Below are 24,343 nucleotides of genomic sequence, written 5' to 3' on the forward strand. Positions count from 1 at the left end.
TCTAGCATATACTTTTTCCACAACAGTTATAAGCCCCATGAATGGTACAAACCATCCTATCAAACACAACGATGAGTAAATTGCAATAATAATGCAGATAAAGATATATTTAATGTTTCCTTTCTTTCATGTAAATATTATGCGTTATGGACCTAACGAGTCATCACGACTTTAAAACGCATTAATATATATGATTAAGAAAAACCCACTACATACATAGTGTCATGAACTTTTTCTAACCAATGTGAGATATCACACATTTACTAACACAATATTAATTCATATTCTAGTCAATTTCATAAACGCATTCGGTAACATTTCTATTAAACCATAATTTATTCCAAGTTGGGCTGATAAACAGATGCTTGTTCACAATGTTTTGAGATTGAAGCTCTTGCATCAAAACTAGATTGTTTGCATTTCTCAGTTTGATCTCTCAGACATGAAATCACCCCATTTGGGTTTCCCCATTTCATTCCCTCTGCTTTAAAACTGAAAACAACTTTCATATTAGAAAACAAAAAGAAAAAGAAAGAAAAAAGAGAAAGATAGCAAGTTAAATGATCCCAAAGAAGAATTTTCATTTTGTTTGATTGGAGTACTGTGAGCCTCAAGACCACCACTGGGCCAATACACTTAGGGAAAATTCAGAAGCTAGTATGATAAGATTATATTAACCCACATCAGTCCTTAGATTTGATGAAGCTATGAATAATAAAACAACAGCGGAATCTATCTTATAAGAGCAAAGGTTCCATCAGAATTGGGATGCCACATTGTGGCTGAAGAGTGAGGTTTTCCATTGGTGTGTGTTTATAGTCAGGGGAGAGGAAAAAAGAAAACCTCTGAAGCATCAAGACAATCACTATTTTTGCCTCCAACATTGCAAATTTTTTGCCAATACAAGCTCTTGGGCCCATTCCAAAGGCAATTAGTGCATTTGGGTGTTTTGCAGCTTCAGAGACTCCATTAGAGAACCTCAAAGGATTGAACTCATTTGCATCTTCTCCCCAGTATTTCTCCATCCGATGTATCTTCACTACTGGAATAGATATGCATGTATCTCTTGGGATTATCAGGTTCCCAAATTTTATGTCTTTGGATGCTTTCCTGAATGTTGTTATCACTGGGCTATACAGTCTCAGAACTTCCAAAAAAACCATGTTCACCTGAAAACAAATATTCTATATCAAATTCAGTCCTTTTCTGTTGTTCGAAAATAATTAGAATTAAAGATACACTAGTTGTAAACATGTCATTACCAGTTTCAACTTGGCCAGCATGTCTGAATCAGGAATTCCCATCCTACATTCCTTCAACACCTCTTGCCTGAGGCGGTCCTGCCATTCTTGGTGTGAGCTTAACAGGAACACAGTCCAACTTAGCAAAGTGGAAGTGGTATCTTGCCCTGCAAAGAAGAACATTTTGCATTCTTCTATGATCTCATTCATACTCAACTTGAGGCCTGGTTTTGTTTTAGCAGCTTCCGATTCTCCGATCATCAGCCCGAGTAGATCATCTCCATGGACTGAATCTGAGCTTCTGGAAACCTGGGAATTCAATCTGCTCTCTATGATTGACCTCAATGCCTTGTTCAGTCTCCTCTCTGTCTTCCATATACCAAGATTTTCTGGGGTAGGAAGGTATCTTCAGAGAAAAAGAAATTACTGAGAACTTGACCAGGAGTTGTAGAATACTAGAAAAAAGAGAAGGCATGGAGTAAGGTAATTACAGGCTCCAAGGGATCAGAATATCTGCAATGGAAGCTCTGCAACACTGGCGGAGTTCTCTTTGTGCCTCGAAGACCTCCCTCCCTTGGACATAGCTAGTGCCAAAAGCAGTCTGGGCAATTATATCAGCTGTTAACTTTCTAAATTCTCCATTCACTTCTATCATCTTGCATTGGTTATGAGCTACAAAACTCTGATTTTTCCACTCATGAAGCATGGATAATGTACATTCTGCCATCCTCTTCATCATAACCTTCCTATCCAAAAAGGCCATGGCCCAAACATATAAGAAAAAGAGGCACAATAAACACATTAATATTCAGCATGGGAGTAAAGTGGAAGGGTTAGAGAGTTTGAGACCTTGAGCTTGCCTGAGGTGAAGGCAGGACTGGTGATCCTCCTGTGTTTAACCCAGTCAGCTCCATTAACCAGGCCTAGTCCCCTCCCTGCCATTTTTTCTAGCAGAGGCCTTGTCATGGGTTTAATGAAGCAACCAAATTTGTTTGATAGGATGTGTTTGGCCAGTTCTGGATCAGAAATGCAGATCCTTGGCTGTGTTCCAAACCAATACAGAAACGTATCTCCTGTGGCATAAGAACATGATACAACCACAGATCATAGAGTAAGTTCAGTAACAGATCCTTGTGGCTTCTGTCATAATTCTGCAAGCAAGAGGGCAATGCTAAAGACAATCACATCGGGAACACACACAAAGAAAGTGAAACTTCAAAAGCATTAATGCTGAGTGGCAGTATCAGTCATATTGCAAAAACCAAGAAAAATGTTCTAACGTGTCTAAAATTTTGGAATATATTTTTTTTATAAAATAAGTATACATGCTGGATAGAGATGTAAAGAATAGCGAAAAACATTTGGAGTAAGAAGGTTTATTAAGGCGTAGATGTGATGGGGAAGAGTGAGAAATACTTAGTGGAGCAAAAGAGTGTGAGTTAAGATGGAGAAACAAAAAACAAAGAAATGTGTAATGTTTCGGGACATCTAGTTGTATTTATTTTTATTCTCTATAATATTTTTTATTATTTAATGGAAAGTCATCTCTTATTTGTAAAGGTAGGCATGTTGGGTTGAATCATGTTAAACCTCGTGTATCTTTATATGCGATTTGTTTTATTTTTGTATTCTTTTGTTAATATGTCTATTGAAACTTATGTTGGTCCAATAAATAATATCAGAGCTTTCACATACTAAACAAGTGGTATCATAGCTTCGTTTGCTCAATAAAAATGTCCATGAACTGATTTAATATGATCCTAGTTAATGACAATGACATGTAAAGGGAGAGAAACAAACCATAGTCTAAGGACCATCTATGGTAGTGAGGAACAACCCTCTGAATAATATCATTTGAACTTGTTTCCAGAACGCTCCCTCTTGCTGCATTCTTCAGCCTCTCGATTTCATGCAGAGAGCCCGAAAGGACTGAGTAAGGAGGCCCTCTGATTCCTTGTTTCCGAAAGCATCTAGTCACTACATAAGGCCTCCAAAACAGAATCCTGCAAATCTGCCAAATTATGGAAATAAAAATAACTGTGAAAGAAACCAAGGCAATGGCTAGACAGCCCATCTCTACGTACATAGCAGAGAGTTAGAGACCGAGAGAAGACAGTGCAAAATCATGCTGCCATGAATGGGTCATATAAATATTGGGTGATCGAGCAGTGAATGCTTCCACGTAGGGAGGGGCACTTAGACAATGAGGTCAGTGCTGATGTAGCTGATGGGGCCGGAGACAGCACACTTATCATTCAAAAAAAGAGTAAATTTAGGCATGGATGAAGCTCCTGTCTTCTTCAGATCCTCTTGCTATCACAATCATTTAACTACTGGTGGGCTCTTGCAGTAAAGAGTGCCAGATCTGGACTGATTACAGGACATTCAATTGCATGCTCTACTCAGCTCTAACCACACATCTGTGTTATGGATATATTGTGACCTTGTGCATGCACTACAGAATCTTCTGTCCCACCTTTTCCTTGAAACATTAGACTACTGAAAAATGTTATAATTCTATTCGTTAGGCAAAGGAAAGATTCAATTCTAATGTATTAAGCTACAAATAAAAAATCAAATCATTCACAAGTACAGTGGATTACAGTTAGATTTTAAGATGATCAATCATTCATTATCCCGTAAAGAATATAATAAACGATAAAAACGTTTCAAGTTTCACCACTCTTTGCATTCATATCATGTTCCCTTGGATGAGTCACTCTTCCTTACATCTCTATCCATTCCCTTGGATGAGTCACTCTTCCTTACATCTCCATCCATCACTCAATAAAGTCTACATACAAAGTTTTATTAAATTTTCTTTCTTATTGGATGTATGACAGGAGTATACCGATAACACTTTACTCCAAATACTTGTCCAGGGAAAATCTTACACTTGCACATCAATGTCACACCATTCCAGCTTTTATAATAGACCACGCTATAAAAGCCGCGATCATGGCCACGCCACCTTGGAATTGGAGAAAAAGATGGTCCCTTATAAACCAGAAGCTTGCAATTTATTGCACTAGGAAGCTTTGTGATATTTGTGGGTCAATCCACCAATTTGATTTTGACAATTTCATTGGTTGTCATCACTTTTTGGCCATCAAAGCAATTCATATTTATAAGTTTTGCCATCGAAGCAATCACACTTTGTATGTGTCCTTTAGTCTCTCCTCATTACTCAGATCTTTATCATGGCTAGTTGCGTAATGAAAAATAATACAACTCAATTTTGCAACTTGATTTATGAAAGAAGTTATATATATATCTTCACTTATGAGCTTTAAGTGATTTGAGTTTATCTTGAATTTGGATCATTTAATTTAGTCCATATGGGTTTTAATTAATTAATTAATTAGCTCGATTTGACAAGATCATCCATAAGTTTTTATGCAACCTTATATTTTTACCAAAATATCTTTATGCATACATATGAATAAGGAACCCAAAATTTTGAATAAAAGTGTTACCAAGAAATATGAACTCGAGTAAGGATCATTGAGACCTAAAGAAAATATAAACTTATTGTAGAGAGTCAACTGTCCTTTAGTATCCAATAACATTATAACAAAATATAAACTTAGGTTTGTGACTTGTTATTTATTGCATACAAACTCTCCATAAACTAGTATTCATAATTTAATAAGATATATGTTATCAACCTCTTAAGATCATCTCTCAAATCTTGAGACTTAAATCCTTCTATTATGTAAGTAATCAACATAGTTTAACTTTTTTTAAGATCATATATCAAATTCTAATTTTAGAATTAGTACAATCATAATTCCTAATCACATATCCTTAAGATTACATAAAGAGACATGTTTCAAACCCATGAGATATCATAGGGTCTATCTTGAGAATACTTGTTGTCGCATGTCTTAATCAATAATAATCTAATTCATAGACAATATATAACCATCTTAAGGTCTTAACCATATATCAAAGTCATTCCAAACCTCAACACTAGCTCAATATTCTCTTAAGATTGAGAGTCTGTGTAACATAATAGCTTGGTAAATCATTACTACTCGATAGTTAATGTCATAATTCACTATAGGTCTTATCTAGTGTGTAATGATATATATTAGTACATTCACCATAAGAAAATCATTCGAATGAACAAAACAAGTTATTCCCCCAATAAGAAGGTAGTACATTACAATTTTTGATGGATTGCTCAAATCTCTGAACTAAATATGAATTACTTATCATCTTATAATAAACTCATGATTTAAATATTTTATGCAACTCTTAATACACACAAGTTATATACAATGCAAGTGAGACAAACATAAATACTCAGATAATAATTAATGCAAATAAGGATAGAAAAGGAAACTAAAAATCATATTAAACAAATTTATTAAGAAAAACTTATTTTGTTATATCATGTCATGTTTTTAAAGGTCTTATTATAACAGTAGGAGAGTAGTATATCATTTACATGCTACACACAGTTATGATTATAGGTTTACCGTAAATTATCATGTTTGATTAGACATATCATTCACATGTCATTGGAAATGTGAGGTGAATAAATTTGCAACCATATGTGATGATGTGACTAAATAGTCACATTGTGTTATCATCTGTTGCCAAGTGTCAAACGTCACATGTAAACTACGTACTTTATGAATTGTAGGAATTGTATTCAATATATGTAGTGGTGATTGGTAGTGGAGATAATTAACAACCAATATAATACCTCACCCAATAATGAGAAAAATGATGAACATAGGAGATAAAATCATCTTTGTTTTTACCTAGGTCATGTAAGTATATTGATATTTAGAGTTATGATTGAAAGGAATACTATGCAGTATTAAGACATGAATGAGTACAAAAAATAGCTCGATGAGTCAAATAAGCTTGTAGAGGATCTATACACCCTACATACAAAAAGTAGTTCTTGTTCAGTAACAATGGTTTGAGGAAACTTAAAGAATGGATTGAAACACTTTTACAAATAAAAGAGGGGAATAATTGAATACTCATTCAAAAGACTAAATATTTTATATCATGCATTGCAAGGGAAAACGTAGATGACAATAAACGAGAGTTATCCATTGATAAGGTCACCAAATTGCATTCAAATCCAAATTACCAATCTAATTATTCGATATATGATGAAGATGTGGAATAATTACTTTAAGTCATGTGTACAATATTATTTCAACATTCCTCATGAATTATTTACAACAAATTTTTCTTTGAGCTCAATATTTAATTCCTTACATGCCATTGCTAGAAATTAGCTTAACGAAATCTCCACATTTATGAACATTCCAACCCTCTAACCACCATTCTATAATACTATTCCATCTTGAAGCTTTCTCATCCCCATCTTTGTGTAAATAACAATTCACCACCTCACTATTTGAATTTATTTAACCATCCAAACTAATCAATATGTAAATAAAATCTTACTCATAGTTACGTATATTTATTTCAAATACATTACAATTGTATTATCCTTACATTTCTATCCATATAATTTCATTTAATCTTAATATACAAATTTTTATGTTTTTAAATGTTTTTAATGATAACATTAACTAATCAATTAAATCCATACAATACTTCCCATAAATGAAAAAATAAATTAAGGATAAGTTAAAGATAAATTAAATTCATATTTTTATATTCTAAATTAATAAAATGATATTAACAAATTAATCTTGTTAATCAAATAATTCTAATAATCAAATATAAGCAAACCCAACTTGATACTTCAATAATTACTATTTTATGATGTCGTGATCATATATTTAATAAAATTAATCTATTATTTTTTAAATATTAATCTATTGTTTTTTAAAAATAATAAAAATGATTAAGTTTGCAAACAATAAGATAAAAAACCAAACAATAAAACCCTATTTGGTAACTACTTTTTAAAATAGTCTTTTGTCCTTAACAACAAAAAATCATGAAAATATTTTTGACAATTAGAAAATAGAAAACAAATTTTTGTTCTTAAAAACAAAAAAATAAAAAAAAAGATATTTTTAAAGAACAAATTTTAGTTGTTTTCACTTATTTTCTGATAACTATTTTAAAAAATAATCATACAAATGTAAAAACCAATGTAGTATGCATAAAAGTTATTTTAAAAGTATATTTAAAAATATATAAAATAGTTTTAAAATATTTTAAGTTCTAAAATAACTTTTATTCTATAAAATATTAAAGAATAATATTTAAAAATTGTTTTATCAAAACTATTTTTAAAAACACTTTTTAAACAGAACTTAAGGTCTACACTTTTCTCAAATTGCATCCATAATGAATTAACATAATCACATTAAAAAGATACACAAAGATTAGAAAAAATTAAAAATAAAACAAAAGAAAATTTTACAGTGGCTTTGACCAACCTGTTAATCATCTTCATCAGCTTTACTTGAAACAACTCCACAAACCCATTTGTAGATCTAAAAAAAATTCACTCCTTTTGCAACAAAAATCCATGTTTTTTCACTCCCAAACTCATTTTCAATCAGCTATTCATTTTTATACTCAAAAATCAAACTTACTTAACATTTTTTTACCCTATCTATATCTATATATATATATATATATATATATATATATATATATATATATATATATATATATATATATATATATATATATATTTTTTTGATAAATAAAAGGTTGGTTGTTCATATTTGTAGTTTTTCAAGAGTTCTTGGAGGCCCGAATGCCAACTTTTTGACTAGCCACCCATGTGGGATGGGGGTCTTCAAGAGTTTTTAATCCCGATATTTTTTGCTATACCCACCCATGACAATTGTCCTTTATTACCTCAGGCAAGGATCTTCTACAAATGTTCAATCACCTTCATGCCCCAATTGGTTTACAAGCTTCAATTTTTTCTTATAATGCTAATCAATAAAAAAATGGGAGAATTATCCAAAAGGGTGGGTTAGAAAAAATAATGACTATAAAGGCTCATTGTTTTAGAAGACAATTTTACCCTTGAATATGTTTTCTATTAAATAAATTGAGATTGTCAATCATGTGGGGCCTACACATGATGATAAGTACAGATTGATAAATGTTGTGGGACCCATACATGATGATATGTACCAGTTGATAGGCAATCAACGGTACATTTCTTAGCTTGAAAAAATTGTTGTCAATTTTGAATAATTAACTGTTTAAAAATTTGCTATTTTTTTATTTAAAAAAACTTGAGATTTTTTAAAGAACCTTGTAAAAAAAAAAAAATTAATATCTCATAAATAAAAACCATATTCTAAAGTTATTATATCGTTTTATATATAAAACATACAATTAAAAACTTTGTTATCATAATATAATAAATAATTATTTTTTACGAGCACTCATCAATTGAATAATATATAAATATTCAATTGACTAACACACACCTATTAAATGGAATAACTCACAATTATTCATTAGGTAATATAGCACGTGAAAAAATTAAATAAAAATAAATTAAATTATGTTGTAATATATTGTAATGATAGTGTATTTATATTGTAAGTATAATGCATTTATGTTGTACCTATATTTCATTATAAAAGTAATAATTTTAAAAATATTTATTCATACTCTATTGGTATTAACACATCGTATTAATATATTAACAACATTTATTTAGTGTTTTGAAATTATTTAATAATTTTTGTATATATATATATAAACTACGTGAATTCAAATTAGTATTTTATTTTATTTCAGAAATTATTTATGATATAGGTATGTTGTGAAATATGGTATGATCATACAAATTATCATTTTTATAAAAAAAATTCATAAATTTCTTAATTAGGTTTTATTGTAATGTATTGTAATGTAAGTGTATTTATATTGTAATTATAACATATTTTTGTTGTACCTGTATTTTATAATAAAAGTAATAATCTTGAGGATCACCTTTTATACCTTATTAATATTCAACATATCAAATATATTAACATCATCCACTCGATGCATTGAAAAAATATATATATATATATATATGAAAATTTATAAATAAATAAAAAACACTATGCAAAGGAAAAAAATCATATAAATTTTTTAAAATTATTTTATTATAAAAATAAAAAAATGATTAAACATTCTCTATCATTTTCTTATTCTTTTTAGATAATCTGAATGAAAAATTAAACATTTTATCATTCTTAAATTTAATACAAAAACATAATTTTTTTCTTCATAAAATTAAAAATTAGAATAAAAATAAAAAAGGAAAAAAAACAATAAATGATATTTTGAAAATATTTTTTAAAAGTATTTTTGTTTTAAATAGTAAATTTAAATAACAAATTATATATAATTGTAAGGGTTAAACCCAAAATTTTGATTTAAAATATAAATATCAATAATTACAATAAATGTGGGACCTATGTACCATAAATGTATTGACAAATCAAGTGAAGTGCTTTAAATGCTTTGAATTTTAAAAGTTTTAGTTAAAGGGCAGTTTTGGTATATTAAACTTATTAAAGTCCTCCCCCAGCATTATTAAAAGATACCACCCTTTCTAGTAATTGTTCTTCCCAGCCTACCCTTTTGGATAATTCTCCCTAAAAAAATTTCATAACAATGTAGGTTACGAGAAAGGATATTCCTAAGTTCATAACTTACTATCTTCAATGGAGGTCGTAAAGGAGACAATTAGTGATGACAGTCGTGAAGAACCCTTGATAGAATGAACTAGTGAGGTGAGAGGGAGAAGCTTGCGGAAAAAATGGTGAAGTTTAAGAACAAAATTCTTAAAATAAATAAATGGATGACAAGGGTATTATTACAACTTTTTTAAAACATTTAAAAAAAAATTTCTCTCTTTGATTGTGATCTTGAAAATCATCTTATCAAAAATTTAATAAATATATTTAAAATTTCTCTTTTCAACAAGTGGAGATTAATTTTCTAAATATAATATTTATCTCGTTACATTGATAATTATATATATTTTTTAATATAATATTTTATTTTTAATTATCCTCTATATTTATATAATTAGTTTTTAAAATAATTCCAATAAAAATAAATGAAAATAACTAAAAACAATTTTAAAATATTTTTTAAAAACACTTTATTTTCACTTTTTAAAAATTAAAAACTAATTTCGTTTTTTAAGAGAAAAAACTATTTTCTATTTTTTTTTTATCATCAAACTGTGTTCTTTGAACCCGCCTTTAAAAATAGAAAATTATTATTTTGCAAATAGTTAGGCGAGAGAGAACCCTTTTATCAGTTTGAAAAGGCAATTACCAAACAGAAGACACAGTGGGGTTTGGGGAGGCAATGGAGAGTGAGGCAGTGAGGGAGTTCATAAGGAGGGAAGTGAAGGATTGGGAGGAGGAAGCGATTGCCACTGCTCGATTCAAGGCGTTTAGCGGACAAAGATCTGACTGGGAGGCAAGGTACCAGTTTTGGAGAGATTTGATTCTGAAGGTGGCTCGCCATTTCCACCTTCTCTTCATTTCGTCTTCCCAGGTTTTCTTCCTTTTGCCCTTTTTCTTTTACTGATGATCGAGAGAATTGTAGTTGATAGTAGAGGGATTTCAGGTGAAGAAGGATTGGTTTAATCGAGGAGGATTGACCCCTTTGTGCCTTGACCATGTTCTGGTGAGCTTCTTGGCCTTCCTTCATTATTCTTTGCGTTTCATTTTCTTTTGTGAAACCAGGGTCTGGGTTATCTAGAAAACAATGTAGATGACATGTATCAGAATTGTGCAAATTGGGGTTGCTGCTGCGGGAATGTTGTTCAAATGGGCCAGGGTTTATTGGGTTTCGGTTGCTATTATACTTTAAGGGGAAAGGAATATCTTATTAGTGGATGGTTGAAATTCTTTACAAATTATTGGTTTTCTTTTATTGTGTGGATTTCATAATCTTTGCTCTGCAGAATCTCCACTATCAATATGGGGTTGCTTGTGTGCCTGGTTAGGGGCTGAATTTAAATTGTCTAGTCAACTGTTTGAATGCATTATTTTGTATTCTCGCCCAGTTTAATTGTGGTTTTTTGTGTTTCTAGAGGGACTAAATCGTATTTTTCATTTGCAAATTGGAACCTTTGTATGTTGCAGTCTTATTTTCCTTACAATTTGCTTCATTGAAAAACCTGGAGGAGCTTGGATGTTCAAAAAATGGTGCCAAACATTTATACTATTGAAGTGGAAAATGCTAACCCTGGTGTATCTAGAAGAAGTGTCATCATTCTAAATCACTATTCCTGTATTTTAGGTATTCCTTAGGGGAAGAAAAGTTATACTATTTAGATTTCATTGATTAGTTGTGGCTACCTTAGGACCCTTGTGGCTGCTGGTTTTCTTTTCTTTAGGTGTTTTTTGTTACTTTGTATACCCCTCATGCTCCTGGGTTTGCCCCCTTCTGATGGCTTCACTGTAGTTTCTTACCAATAAAAAGAAGGCATTAACGCTTGAAATTGTATTGTGGTACACCTAGACCTGATACCCTCAGGACTCTCCCTCTCTTTCTCTCTCACACACACCTGTTTCAGCAAATGTCTGCAACTTTAAATAAGCTGGTTGCTTTTGTTTTTTGATTTCATCTTTACTTTCTGTTCTTGGTTTCTGGTTATAATGAAGGTGCTCTCTTATTTGTTTCACCGAATCTCTCTCTCTCTCTCTCTCTCTCTCTCTCTCTCTCTTTCTCTCTAAATAGGCTTGTCGGCGCTCTCTCATTTTTTTTCACCAAACATATGCAACTTTAAAGAAGTTGTTTATTATTATTATTATTATTTTGTTTTGTGTAAAAATGAGGAGGAAACCACAGATCACCTTCTTTTGTTTTGTGAGAAGGCCGGATTGTTATGGCTTCTGATCTTCTCCCTTTTTGGGGTGCAATGGGTGATGCACTCCTCTGTGAAAGGAACCTCCTGGGATGGCATGGATCCTTTGTGGGCAAGAAAAGGGAGAAAGCTTGGAGAGCTGCCCCTCTGCTTGATGTGGACCATTTGGAAAGAAAGGAATAGGAGGGCCTTCAACGATGTTGAGAGGAACGACCAAGAAATTAAATCCATTTTTTTGTACACTTTTGTGAATTGGGCTAGGGTGTATATAGAAGAACACACTTTCTCTTTGATAGATTTTATAGACTGCTTAGCTACCAAGTAAGGGTCAAGCTTATTTGCCCTTTTGTCTTTTGTTCCTTTGTATCTTGGTATACTCCGTGTATACTCTTTCTTTAGCCTCTTTGGCTTTTAATGAATTTTCCTTTACCTATCAAAAAAAAAAATTATTATTTTGTTTCGGTTTTATTTTTTACTTTCACTTTTTAGTTTTTGATGACTAATGAAAGTGCTCTCTCTCTCTCATTAGTCATTTCCTTTAGCAAATGTCTGCAACTTTAAATAAGCTGGCTGCTTTTGTTTTTTGGTTTTATCTTTACTTTTCATCTTTCAGTTTTTGATGTATAATGAAGGTGATATTATACGAAGTGTGGATCTTGTGGACCCAACTAGTGGACGGCTTTCCCAGCTTTTTAGGAAAGTAAAACATATGATGGTTAGATCAACATCTGCAGAAGTTATGTTTGAAGATCATCTCATTCTTCTTCCACTGTTGAAGGTATGTATATGTCTTTTAATTACCAAAAAGAGAGAATTAATTATTCCTCTATCTAAAAAACTTATAACCCATGTTAGTAACCACAAACTAGAAGTTTGGGTCTCTACAAAATTGGTTTCACCATTGACATCTCAAATGTTAAGCCTATTAGGAAAAAAGGGCATATCAAATGCTAAATTTAACATTTAGGATGTGTTTGGTTCATGGACATCTAAATTAGGGAATGATTATCTTATATCCACATATAAGATTACTAGTGCACATAACTTGAAAAGTTTTAGTTTACTTGGAGATGAGATCCTCTCAATTTTGGAAAAATCTTATACCGATGGAGGACTTGGTATTTTTTTATTCTAATCCCTATAGGAATAAAGATGAAAGGTAGATAGACAACTTATTTTTATTTATTTCTTCATTTATAACTAGATCCAATTTTTGTAGATATTACTTTAGGAATTGTTACGTAAATTTGCATTAATTCTTGAATGAGTCCTAAGGGTACTAAACACTATAATGGAGATAAGAGTTTGACAATACAAGAGTTTAGGTGACACATTCTCGTGACTGCTGCATTTTTTCTTTTTTATTTTATTTTATTTTTGGTTTAGGGTAGTTTAGGTGATGCATTCTTTAGGAAGATCAACCCTTTTAGGTTGGCAAGGGTCTTTTGTTGGAAGAAGCAGAAGAAAGCATGGAGGGCTACTCCATTGTTCTTATTTTAGACCATTTAAAAGGAGAGATCAGGGGTTATTTGAATGCTCAAAAATTCCTCTATATGTATTTTTTTTGGATTGGTTTAGAATGCACATTGATGAGGCATCAATTTTATGGTAGATTTTGTCGATTGGTTGAGCTCTAAATAAGGTGAGGAAGTTGTTTTTTGTTTTTCTCTTTTTGTTCTTTGCCATTTGGTGCTCTTTTGCTAGGCACTACTAATACATACTTCTTGCTTGCCTATCAAAACTGGAGGAAAAAAAAAAAAGAGACAGGAATTTCAAAGTCCTAACTTTAATCAAACATTAAAATGGAAATCTGATGCAGGATTTTTTAGATTTCCAATACCATAGATTCATAGAAGATTCTCCTTTGTTGTATAATGAGATGAAATATCAAAGAAGATAAGAAAAGAAAACATAGATCCTTGGTCATCACACCTAGCTATTTCTAAGCAATGTCACTTAGAGAAGGCAGTCATACCTTAAGAAATTAGATAATTATTAAATTGTTAATAATTGTATTCATTAAAATTTAAGGACTATGTAGGTTTGTGTAGACTCATGGAACTCTTTTTTTCTAATAAGACTAAGGTTTTATTTTTTAGTAGGAATATGAGTGATTTTCCTAGTCAAATTAAAAACTAAAACAAATAGAAATTTGACTAAGCGATAAACTGCTAAAACCAATTTTAATAAAATAAAATAAAATAAAAAAGGCCCCAACGAAAACTAAGAAATATTAAAATTACTAAAACTATTTTTGGTGAATATTTTCCTTGTTGGGGTGCTTTCCATGTTGTTCCCCATCAAAATCTCATATTCATATTTGTACCATTTATTTTGGAAAATATGATTTCCATTCCCAAATTTGCATGGTGACGAACCAAGTGAATTCTTAACATGCTCAGATTACCATCTAGCAACATTTTATTTTTGTTTGTTTTTATCCGTTTATTCAGTTGGACCTTATCAAATAATAAATTGGACCTACTTAGCTTGTTGGCAGTGTAAACAGGCTTCTCATTCATTTACTTCTCACTGTACTAACATAGAATGTTGTCTCTGATATGACTCCAAAATCCATTGACATTTATTCTTTTGATGTCTAGGATAAAACTGTTGAAGTTGTCAAGGTTTTATCTGAAAGCCAGTGGACTTCTTCATGTGTTATTACAATGAAGAAGTTTCAGGACATCTGTGGAGGAACCAGAGAGGCATCTGCAGTTTTGAGTTATTTGTCAGGATGTGGGAAAGCACAGTACCTCTCAATCAGTAAGAAGGAATTGATAGAGGTATATGGTTCTTTTGTCCCTTTGGGATTTTTCAAGTGTGATTCTCAAATGAGATGCTTGTCAAAAAATAAAAGTATGATTCTCAAAAGAAATGAATTACTATTTTTGATGTGTGAAAAAATAGGGGTGATCTTGAAAGCTACTGACACTTAGAAAACTTGATTCTTCCAAGTTCCAACATAAAGAACATAGCTACATGAAGCTAGTTAATGGGATGGATGTAGATGACATCATTTCACAATCAACAAAAAATTCCTAATATCACCAGAACATGCAAATATGAACTAAGTTTATAATACTTGTCTTTTTATTATTATTATTATTATTATTACTATGGGCAAGGGAAGCAATATATTTAAAAGCGCTAAAAGAGGGCACACAAAGTAGATGTCCTGTTCACATGGGCACTACAAGGCAATGAATAAGAAAAGAGAAAACAAAAAACACTCCTTTCCCTTGAGGGTGGGTGAGGATGGGTGGGGTTTTTTTTTTCCCCTTTTTTGTTTTTTCTAGCCTTGTGTAGGGCTGTTCAGTATACTCCCTGTATACGTGTGGCTTTTAGCCTTTTCTAATATATTTGGTTGTTTATCTATCAAAAAAAAAAAACACTCCTTTCCCTTACAGCCTAACTAATTAACAAAATCTACTGTAGACATAGACATATCCTCCAAACCCCCTTTGATCCACTCCAAAGTACTCATAAAAAAGGATTTAAGCTCTTGTTCTAATAGATCAACATTGTCAATTGCAAGTCTTCTCTGAAACCTCTTTTCCACCATGTCCCAAATCACCGTTGATTTGTAGGCAGCTCCCAAAGGGAGACCCAGTCATGTGGATGAGAGCAAGCCCACTTTGCACCCTAAACTAGCCAACAATTCCTCCACGTTAGAAACACTCCTAATTGGAATCAACCCACTCCTGTCCAAGTTGATCTTTAGCCCAGAAATTGCCTTAAACCACATTAAAATCTAACTAAGATATAGCACTTGATTTTTGCATGCCTTAAAAAAAATCAAGGTGTCGTTGGCAAACAATAGGTGAGACACTTCCAGCCTGTCGCCATCTCTACCTCCCACCTTGAAACCCAATCCCTTTAGAAGACAACTAAGAGTTTTCATTGCTATAAAAAATAAATAAGAAGCAAGAAGGTTCCCTTGCCTCAATCCCTCTAAAACTTTGAAAGAAGTCATTAGGAGTGCCATTAACAAGTACTGAGTGCCTAATTGAAGAGACCTATATTTTCTCTAAAACTGCAAGCAAGAAACTCTAATTTACATTATCATAGGTGTTCTCAATGTCAGGTTTGCATAAAATACCGTTAGTACAACTCTTCATCCTTGAATTGATGGCCTCATTTGCAACAAGAACGATGTCCAAAATTTGTCTCTTTTCCATTGAGAGCTAGAGACCACATTTTTTTAATCCACTTGTGCAACTGAAGCTAATTTACATTATTATAGGTGTTCTCAATGTCAGGTTTGCATAAAACACCATTAGTACAACTCTTCATCCTTGAATTGATGGCAATAAGAATGATGTCCAAAATTTGTCTCTTTTCTATCTAGAGACCATCTTGCCTGCCACTTTTTTGAGTATTTGCTTACACCTTTGCTAGTGATTTCTACCAGCTGCCCATCAAACTAATTGGTGTAAAATCATTCAAATCTTCTACCCTAGTTTTTTTTTTTTTTTTTTTGGGATTAAGACCAAGTAAGTAGCATTTAAACTTCTTTCAAAGAGCCCTTGCTCATAGAAGTCCTCAAAGAACCCTAACACTTCACTCTGCATTAAGTCCTAACACAGTTGCCAAAAGGCTATGGTAAACCCATCAGGTTTCTGGGCTTTATCCCCATTCAAAGCTGAGAGGGTAGAGAAAACTTCCTCCTCTGAAAACAGCAATTGCAAGCTCTTAGCTTGCTCCTCTCACAAAGAATCAAAGGACATCTCAAGGTCCCCATTATCCAGACTCAGCAAGAAAGCTCATTTAAGAGTTAAGTCACCCACTCCTTGATTTCCTCTTGAGTGGATAACTAAGCCCCATTCACTCTTATTCTAGCCATAAAGTTTCTTCTTCTGCGTGCATTTACCATTTTGCATTTTTGTCTCATCCTTCAGTTATAACTCTCTTGACTTCTACCTCCAAGAGGTTTCTTCTAGCATTGTTCACTTATTAAAGTCTTCAACAGCCACTCTTTTAGCCTCAAGCTCTTCCTCGGTGGAGCTTCCCTCTCCTTCGCATCCCAATAATGTATCTGCTTTCCTGATCGACACATTTCCAATCACCTCTCAATTTCAAGCTTTTAAGTCCATCTTCAAGGATTTCGATTTAGAAGCCAGAATAAAACGGCTAGAGCCACTGAACCTGTAGCTCAAGCACCAGTTTTTAATTAGGTCTTTGAAACCTTCCACTTTAAGTCACATATGATACTTGTCATTAACTTATAAGTTGAATAAAATCTTAGCTGTGTGGATAACCAACTATTCGCTGGCCAAAAGTTCTTCCAATACATGTCAATACAGGCCAAAATAGTGACGGATCCTACATAAGTTCAATTCTGAATAACTTTTTTTCTTTGTGCACTTCATCTATGCATGGTGTCTTGAAATTATCTCAGGGTTTACATTGAGTTCTACAATTTTACAGGGTGTGAAAGTTTCTCTTTCCGCTGCAGCAGTTTCGGGTACCACAAGTCTGGATCTTGATGTTTTGCACTTGACTTGGACAACAGAAAACCTTCAGCAGCAACTTGATGTGATTGACCAACGTTGTGAAGTGTAACAATTCTAACCTCTAGTACTTTAGTCAACATGATTATAACTAATGTGGATACAGTAAAACATGTATCCCTGATAATGCAAAACAAAGATTAGAGTCTCTTATGAATGGCATCTGTTCTTTGTGCAGATCAAAAAAAGCTGCATTAGCTTCTCTAAATTCTGGAAACAAAAAGGTTGCACTGAGACATGCAAAGGCATTAAAATTGGCCTCTGAGAGTAGAGAAAAATGTATATCCTTTTTGAACCGAGTGGAGGAAGTTCTCAGTCTTATTGCAAATGCTGAATCCACAAAAAAGGTTATTTTAGCCATTAAACAGAATTTTCTGCATGAGTTCATGTGCATTTTTAGTTTTTCTTATTGGTTTAAATTATACTTGAATGAGTAACTAGTGATTTGTCTCAGTTATAAGATCATGCTGGAAGTAAAAACTAATATCACAATATGTTTCATTAACCATAACAATTAACAAGTTCCTTACTGATAAAAATTATGAATAATGTATTCTCATCCATCATCTCCTGATAGCAGGTTTCTGAAGCCATTCAAATTGGTGCGCGAGCGATACAGGAAAATAGGATAGATGTGGAAGAAGTTCAACGCTGTTTGCAAGAACTTGGTGATAGTATTGATTCACAAAAGCAAGTAGAAGAAGCTCTAGGTATTTTTTTTTTCCTTTTTTCGTTTTTTCGTTTTTTCCTTTTTCCTTCTCTTCCTTCGATTGCATATAGGTTACATGGCTACCATACTAATCTGTTCACGGTTTTCAATATTAGTGTATAAAAAAACAGTTATATATTAGTCTTTTTTGGGAGAGCTTCTTCAAAACTAAAAATAACATTTAAAGGTCAACTCAACTTTTAAAGATGTTTGAATGGCACTTCCAAACATAGGACTCTGCACTTCATAATGTGATTTACCTACATATTGAAGGGAAACCTCTGCATTTCCTCAAAAGCAATATGGGAAACACATTCGGTTTTAATTAAATTTTTAAAAATGTCAAAATTATCTATAGTTTTAATTAAAGCATTTTTAAAATAGAGTTCTCAAACATAAAAGCAATCAGCAGGACAGTAGTCACTTTTGCTTTTACTTCTACTGCTAAAAGCAAAAATTAAAACTACCCCAAAACAAACCCTAATTTTACACAATAGTCTAACTTAAGCTTGATTAATGTGGATGGAATCTGGTGCAAATTGGGTAAATGGAGCCAATCACAAACACATGATGTTGCATCCATGAATTTTCAGTTTTGGCCTTCCCTACTTCATTTTTAAGAAAGCTGAAACTCTGTATGTCTAACCTGAGTTTATGTGGTTCTAGCGGAATCAGATCCATCATATGTAGATATTGAGGATGAAGATATTGAAGAGGAGTTCAGAAAATTAGAGTTGGAACTTGGAAATCAGAACCTGCAAATACTGGTCTCCCAAGCTGGGGTGGATACAGCAGCAGGAGAAACCGAGGCATCAGAATCTTCCAAATCATTGTGTGATGCTTTATCAGATTTGAAGCTTGCTGATAATGCAACCAGGGGATCAACCATTCTGAATTCTACTGGGTCAAAGAGAGACAACATATCCAAAAATCTCAAGCTTGAAGCTGCCTAGTCAAATTTTAGATTACCCTAATTTTTTTATATCACGAGATTTTGCAGTATTCTACCCATGTCATGGTGTCTGACTAAATGTCCATTACTGGGTCATTTTGGATTGCTTATGCAACTTCTGATTTTGTAAAATAAATATCTTTATGCGCATTGTAAATATCTTTATGATGCAAAATGCTCTGATAGATGTATAATGTAAGATAAGGGGCACCATGAAACTTACCACATAATTTTGCCACATGGCATACAAGGATTTTATCTATTGGAGTATCTTGATGTAGTCTGTGGGAAGAACCCGGATGTGAGATCTAATGCATCTTCCATTAATTCCTTGGGAAGACCCATCTTGCAAGAGATTTCTCTCCATTAGAGTAAGTTAGATATGAGGTTGAATTAAATGGATTTGATCATTTCACTGAATCAAGTTTTGAGGTCTAGGGGGAGCCATAGAAATTTGTCTATATTGACCAGCAAATGTACAGAACTGGCTTGTTAAAACAATCAGCGAATTCATGGCTCCAAAATATGAAGTCACTAAAATTCTAATACTAGAATGTAGTTCATCTGATAATCAACTTTCAAACTAACTGCAAGAGTTCTGCAATCAAATGTTACATACAGAGGCAGACAATAATAACCAGAAAGGGAAAGGAAACGCATACTCTCAAGCAGGTCCTCAAGAAAAAATCAAAATGCTATTCCAAAAAAAATAAAAATAAAGGAACTCCTGTTTTGGCAAGAAAGATCTCTGTTACTTCCATAGAAGCTTGCATTCCTCTGGAAAGGGCCTCAAAGGCGAAGATCCAAGTTTCAATATGTGCTTTCAAGTAGAGATGTTTACCACTTCCAATCTATAAACATCTTTGCCGTTGTTAGTTGTATTGGCATGTTTATCAGCCCCTTAGCCTATTGACTTAACCATGGAAGAAAAGGCTTCATGGGTAGGCCTTGCACACATGAGAGCCTAGGCTGAAAGCAAGGAAAACTTGGACATTTGGTGGTTCAAACTCCAGGGGCTATGTGAGGAGGCTGTGGGCGAGCTAGACATGGACCGTGTGCGCACCGCGGGCGAGCCAGACGCGCATCGCGGGCGAGCCAGACACGCACCACGGGCGAGCCAGACACGCACCACGGGCGAGCCAGACGCGCACCACAAGCGGGCCAGACGTGCACCGCGCATGCACTATGGGCGAGTCAAACATGCACCGCGTGCGCACCAGATGGGCTTTGCACGCGCACCTGACTTAGGTGGTGCAGATGAAGGCTGAAAAGGCTCAAACACACCGGATCTGTGAGGGACTACGTCAAGGAGTTCAGTTCCTTGATGCTGGACATAATTGGTCACCCTGGTATTTGTGTGCAAAATGGTTATTGTAAAAGTATCCCCTTATGCTGCCAACCTGTACAAGGTTTCTCTTGAAGGCCAGTGGTAACCACATCCTTGAATCACCCATTTATTTTTTGTGCAAATAGGTTCTGGGCTGGAAGTCAAGACCTTCTGTTCCTTCTCCAAAAACCATTCAACATGGAGCTAATGGGATCTCAATATCAAGTTCTAATGCCAATGACAGCATTGAGCTTTGATTATCTCCTTGTCAAAAGCAGTTCGTTTGGAACCATCTTTCATTGTTTCCTGAAACAGCTAGAATGAAAAGGAAAACATCAGTTTCCAGCCTCAGAATCAAGCTGGGAAATTTCGTTTCCTTAGAGAGAATGACTCCTCAATGAATGCACAAACCTGAGATGGTCTTTGGCTTTTTGAGCATTCTACATCCGTGTTCTGAGCTGAGCCTTTTCAATTCGAAGATGGAGAAGAACCCGGATGCTCTACTGGGTGGATATCCTTGGGGACACTGGGCACTAGAACTGACTGTGTCAATGACCCTGCGTGTAAAGGAATGAAGGGTGCACTTGATAATGACATGGGAAGCACTTGACCTGGGTGCCCAAGCATCTGAGGTGCAGTTCCTGCTATTCCAGACAAAGCAGCGGCTCCCAAAATAGGTGGACTTGGGAACTGTTCTGGGCTGCAGCCCAATCCCAATCCCAATCCCAATCCCAATCCCATGCCCATGCCCATGCCCATTCCCATACCCATGGGAGAGAAATGAGGCAAATGTGCTGCTTGAATCTGTTGCAATACAGCAGGTATCATCACTGGAGCCATACACATCCCAGCTCCCATTGACATGACCTGTATCAGGAAACCAGGAGTGGATACTGGTGTGACTATTTTGACAACATTCATGCATCGAAAATTATAAAGCTTGAGAGAATTTACCTGCACTTGAAGCTGAAGTGTCTTCAGATAATCAATGGCTTCATCAAGTATCGAAATCTTGTCCACCTTCAAAAACACACCACGTGAAAGTCAGCAACCAGAAGAAAGATTTTTTTTTTTTTTTGACATTGTTAGACAGATTTGAAACCTTTTTGCAATTGGGTATGAGTTCCTGTAACGAGCGCATCTTCTTGTTGATCCTATCTCTTCGCCTCTGTCAACAAAGAACCGCAAGAGAAATAAGTTTAGACCCTAGTACACAGCAAACTTTTCTCTGGTTTTCCTCTTTTTCTTTTCTTGGTTTCTGGTTTTAAATTGGCCTTACTAACCTTTTCTGATAGGCTGTGACCTTCTGCACTACGGTTTCTCTTGGAGCCTGCACTTCCTCCTCGAGTAGACATTGCTCCTTCTGCCCTTCTGGGTTCTTCTTCAAAACTCTGCACTAGAAAAGCGTGTACTTCTTAGAACCATGTAGAAAAGAGTTGGAAAGAGGGGATTATGAAAGGTGAAACAACAGAAAAATGGAAAGAGCGCATTCACTTACTTGACTTGGATGTTCTGATTCCTCAGACTCTTGGCATTTGCTCTTCAAAGAATAGGATGGATAATTTGAAGCTTCACGTGAGCATGTAGACGAAGATGCAAGCAATGGTTCTACAGATTTTTCAGCGTAAGGCTTTCCCTTGACTATGCTTGCTGCGAAGCTTGAGTTGGGCTTAGGAATCTGATTAGCGGATGCAGTATTCCCAAAGGCAACTTCATGACCAACTGCTTTACAATGCCCATTAGAGAGTGGTTCCTTTAAAGACGAAGCAACTGGTTGTGGCAACAGTTTGGGGGTCACTGAACCGGTTGGGGGCCCAATTGGCCTCAATCTGAAGGGGTTGGTGCCATTAGCATAGTCACTTTTCGACTCCTTAAGTCTTGACAAGCCTGGGCTGGTTGTGGCTCTTGCAGCATCAATGTTCTGAGCCTTGGCTTTATCGAGAGCTGCAAGTTTTAAGAAATAGGAGAAGTTCATCGAACCCATTCTGTTATCGGGGTCAGCATCCTGCTCCTGCTCTGGCTGCCGCATCATCGAGTTAGACAATCCACTGGTTGATACTGGGATCTTACTTGAACCCTCCCTTGATCTTATATATGGAGATGAAGCTTGCCATTGTTGCAAAGAAGACTCACATATTTGGCCACCTTTGGGTCTAGTAAGCTGAGGTTCTCCACTGAAAAGGTTACATGCATTGCCTTGTTTAAAATTCTGATTGTCAGCTGAAGGAACAAGTTGTTCATCATGACCACTAATGGTGTAGGCAACCTCATCGTTTAGAATGGAACCTGAGAATTTGGCCAATAGTTCAGTATGGCAGTGCTTTTTAAGAGAATCCTGACGGGTATAGTTGGGATGGGGATCCATCTTGGTATGTCCAGGAAATTCCTTGTCCAATAACCTTCCTCTCTTTACCATGGAGGTGTCCCATCCTACTTCCACTTGAGCCTTAGAATCATGTAAAGAAAAACTGGACCATCTGTGATTCTCATGAGATCCAGTACTGGACAGAACTCTTGTAAGAATCTGACCATTCTCCCATACAAGCTCCACAAAATCACGGTCAGACATGCCTTAGAAACCACAGCAAAAACTCAGGTCATATATATTGAAGCCTAGAAAAACACCAAAAGGATGCAAAGAGAGCAGAAGGATGAACTTACAAACTGCTGGTCATCCTTGGGAGAGAGTTGATTCAAGCCTTATTTCTACCACTGGATGATGTCCAGAATGAGTACCCTAGTATACCAAATAGGAAGGGAAACTCCACCAGGACCAAAATGAACGATAAAGCTGCTATATATGGATGTTCTTCTTCCTCCTCCTCTTTTTAGTCAAGGGCCCACGTTGAATAGTTAAAAAGCGGTTGTAATCAAAGCTAAAATGTATTCAAACCATAGCACGGTAATTCAATGGGAGAAGACTGAGGGACCCCATCTAGTGCAAGCATCAAACATGACTTACAAGACCATTATCTTAAAAATTTGGTCTTCACACCATTTCTAGAAAAAAGGAGTAGACAAGAAACCCAAGAGAGGATATATCTTGAAACAACGGCCTTAACCATATGTCACATATCTGAAATCATGGTATCAGCTAGCTTGCTTCCAAAAAAAAAGGGGAAAACATTAAACTCAACGTTACCATACACAGATACAAGATAAGTAAGGGATATAGAAGATTCTCAGTTTGCAGGTCCCACAGTGTATTATGAATAAATGTTAGAAGGGGAGGGGTGGGGGCAACCCCACCATCTCTTAATAGGATACAAGGATAAGATAGTCATGTCATGTAGTAATACTTTGCGTCTTCCACGAGCCCGCCCAACAGGAAGAGTTGGAAGTTAGTAGCTAGCCCCAGCTCCCAAGTTCTTAGGCCCCAAGATTGAATTTGAATGGCGAGTGGGAAAATAAAAAAAATATCAGATAGGTTAGGTACGATAAAGGCATGACAAGAGGGTGTCATTTTCATTATCGTGTTGAAGGTGAGGAAGAAGGGTTCCCAATGAAAGTGACCAGTCTATGAGGGCACTAAATGGGATGGAGTAAACGAATGAGGCCCAGCACGGCCCCCGTGTGGGGGCACACCTGAGGTTTTTGATGCCTTTGCCCTCAAATATCAGACTTTTAACCCTATGGAAAAGCATGTAGTTCACGTGCCCTCGTGTGGTTCACGTGGCCCCATGTTTTCCTGTCTGTGTAGGGAAGCACTTCCAATTCAAAACGCTTGTAGACGACACTAAAGTCCATCTCCCACTTCATTCCAACCGACTGACGGTGGCATCCTTTTCAGGATAAGGCCC

At 34.8% G+C, this 24,343-nt stretch overlaps 3 protein-coding genes across 8 annotated transcripts; 1 reads left to right on the plus strand and 2 right to left on the minus strand.

The window, feature by feature from the left end:
* Window positions 1-561: 561 nt before the first annotated feature.
* Window positions 562-3,366, minus strand: LOC100264193 (cytochrome P450 709B2). 2 transcript variants are annotated; one of them, XM_002273627.5, is made up of 5 exons: window positions 3,042-3,366; window positions 2,091-2,314; window positions 1,733-1,983; window positions 1,263-1,647; window positions 562-1,169 (listed from the first exon to the last, which is right to left on the minus strand). In XM_002273627.5, the coding sequence occupies exons 1-5, from the start codon at window positions 3,325-3,327 to the stop codon at window positions 738-740; spliced, it is 1,578 nt and encodes a 525-aa protein (XP_002273663.2). In that variant the 5' UTR covers window positions 3,328-3,366; the 3' UTR covers window positions 562-737. The 2 variants fall into 2 exon arrangements, with proteins under 2 accessions (XP_002273663.2, XP_010652327.1); XM_010654025.3 differs by having other exon boundaries at window positions 562-1,184.
* A 7,076-nt stretch (window positions 3,367-10,442) lies between these two features.
* On the plus strand, window positions 10,443-19,391 carry LOC100259014 (uncharacterized). 2 transcript variants are annotated; one of them, XM_010654026.3, is made up of 8 exons: window positions 10,443-10,724; window positions 10,797-10,856; window positions 12,656-12,820; window positions 14,646-14,828; window positions 17,473-17,603; window positions 17,734-17,902; window positions 18,136-18,265; window positions 18,931-19,391. In XM_010654026.3, exons 1-8 carry the CDS (start codon window positions 10,533-10,535, stop codon window positions 19,215-19,217), a joined length of 1,317 nt encoding a protein of 438 aa, XP_010652328.1. In that variant the 5' UTR covers window positions 10,443-10,532; the 3' UTR covers window positions 19,218-19,391. The 2 variants fall into 2 exon arrangements, with proteins under 2 accessions (XP_010652328.1, XP_019076837.1); XM_019221292.2 differs by lacking the exon at window positions 12,656-12,820 and having other exon boundaries at window positions 10,468-10,724.
* A 334-nt stretch (window positions 19,392-19,725) lies between these two features.
* Window positions 19,726-23,564, minus strand: LOC100253874 (transcription factor PHYTOCHROME INTERACTING FACTOR-LIKE 15). 4 transcript variants are annotated; one of them, XM_002273693.4, is made up of 7 exons: window positions 23,205-23,563; window positions 22,042-23,114; window positions 21,827-21,934; window positions 21,646-21,711; window positions 21,498-21,563; window positions 20,955-21,410; window positions 19,726-20,849 (listed from the first exon to the last, which is right to left on the minus strand). In XM_002273693.4, the coding sequence occupies exons 2-6, from the start codon at window positions 23,110-23,112 to the stop codon at window positions 21,012-21,014; spliced, it is 1,710 nt and encodes a 569-aa protein (XP_002273729.1). In that variant the 5' UTR covers window positions 23,113-23,114; window positions 23,205-23,563; the 3' UTR covers window positions 19,726-20,849; window positions 20,955-21,011. The 4 variants fall into 4 exon arrangements, with proteins under 4 accessions (XP_002273729.1, XP_010652330.1, XP_010652329.1 ...); XM_010654028.3 differs by having other exon boundaries at window positions 19,726-20,858; XM_010654027.3 differs by having other exon boundaries at window positions 22,042-23,564.
* Window positions 23,565-24,343: the final 779 nt, after the last annotated feature.

Source organism: Vitis vinifera, chromosome 7 (genome assembly GCF_030704535.1).
Source record: "Vitis vinifera cultivar Pinot Noir 40024 chromosome 7, ASM3070453v1".
NCBI classification, from domain to species: Eukaryota; Viridiplantae; Streptophyta; class Magnoliopsida; order Vitales; family Vitaceae; genus Vitis; species Vitis vinifera.

Coding starts and splice junctions, on each gene's coding strand:
- LOC100264193 (XM_010654025.3), bottom strand. CDS start 3,327: ATGTACGTAGAGATGGGCTGTCTAGCCATTGCCTTGGTTTCTTTCACA. Junction 1,984..2,090: donor TCACCTCAGGCAAGCTCAAG/GTCTCAAACTCT, acceptor TTGGATAGGAAG/GTTATGATGAAGAGGATGGC. Junction 1,185..1,262: donor TGCTGGCCAAGTTGAAACTG/GTAATGACATGT, acceptor AATTTGATATAG/AATATTTGTTTTCAGGTGAA.
- LOC100253874 (XM_010654027.3), bottom strand. CDS start 23,112: ATGTCTGACCGTGATTTTGTGGAGCTTGTATGGGAGAATGGTCAGATT. Junction 21,712..21,826: donor GTCACAGCCTATCAGAAAAG/GTTAGTAAGGCC, acceptor CTTTGTTGACAG/AGGCGAAGAGATAGGATCAA. Junction 21,564..21,645: donor TCATACCCAATTGCAAAAAG/GTTTCAAATCTG, acceptor GTGTTTTTGAAG/GTGGACAAGATTTCGATACT.
- LOC100259014 (XM_010654026.3), top strand. CDS start 10,533: ATGGAGAGTGAGGCAGTGAGGGAGTTCATAAGGAGGGAAGTGAAGGAT. Junction 10,857..12,655: donor TGTGCCTTGACCATGTTCTG/GTGAGCTTCTTG, acceptor TTCATCTTTCAG/TTTTTGATGTATAATGAAGG. Junction 17,604..17,733: donor ATTGACCAACGTTGTGAAGT/GTAACAATTCTA, acceptor TTCTTTGTGCAG/ATCAAAAAAAGCTGCATTAG.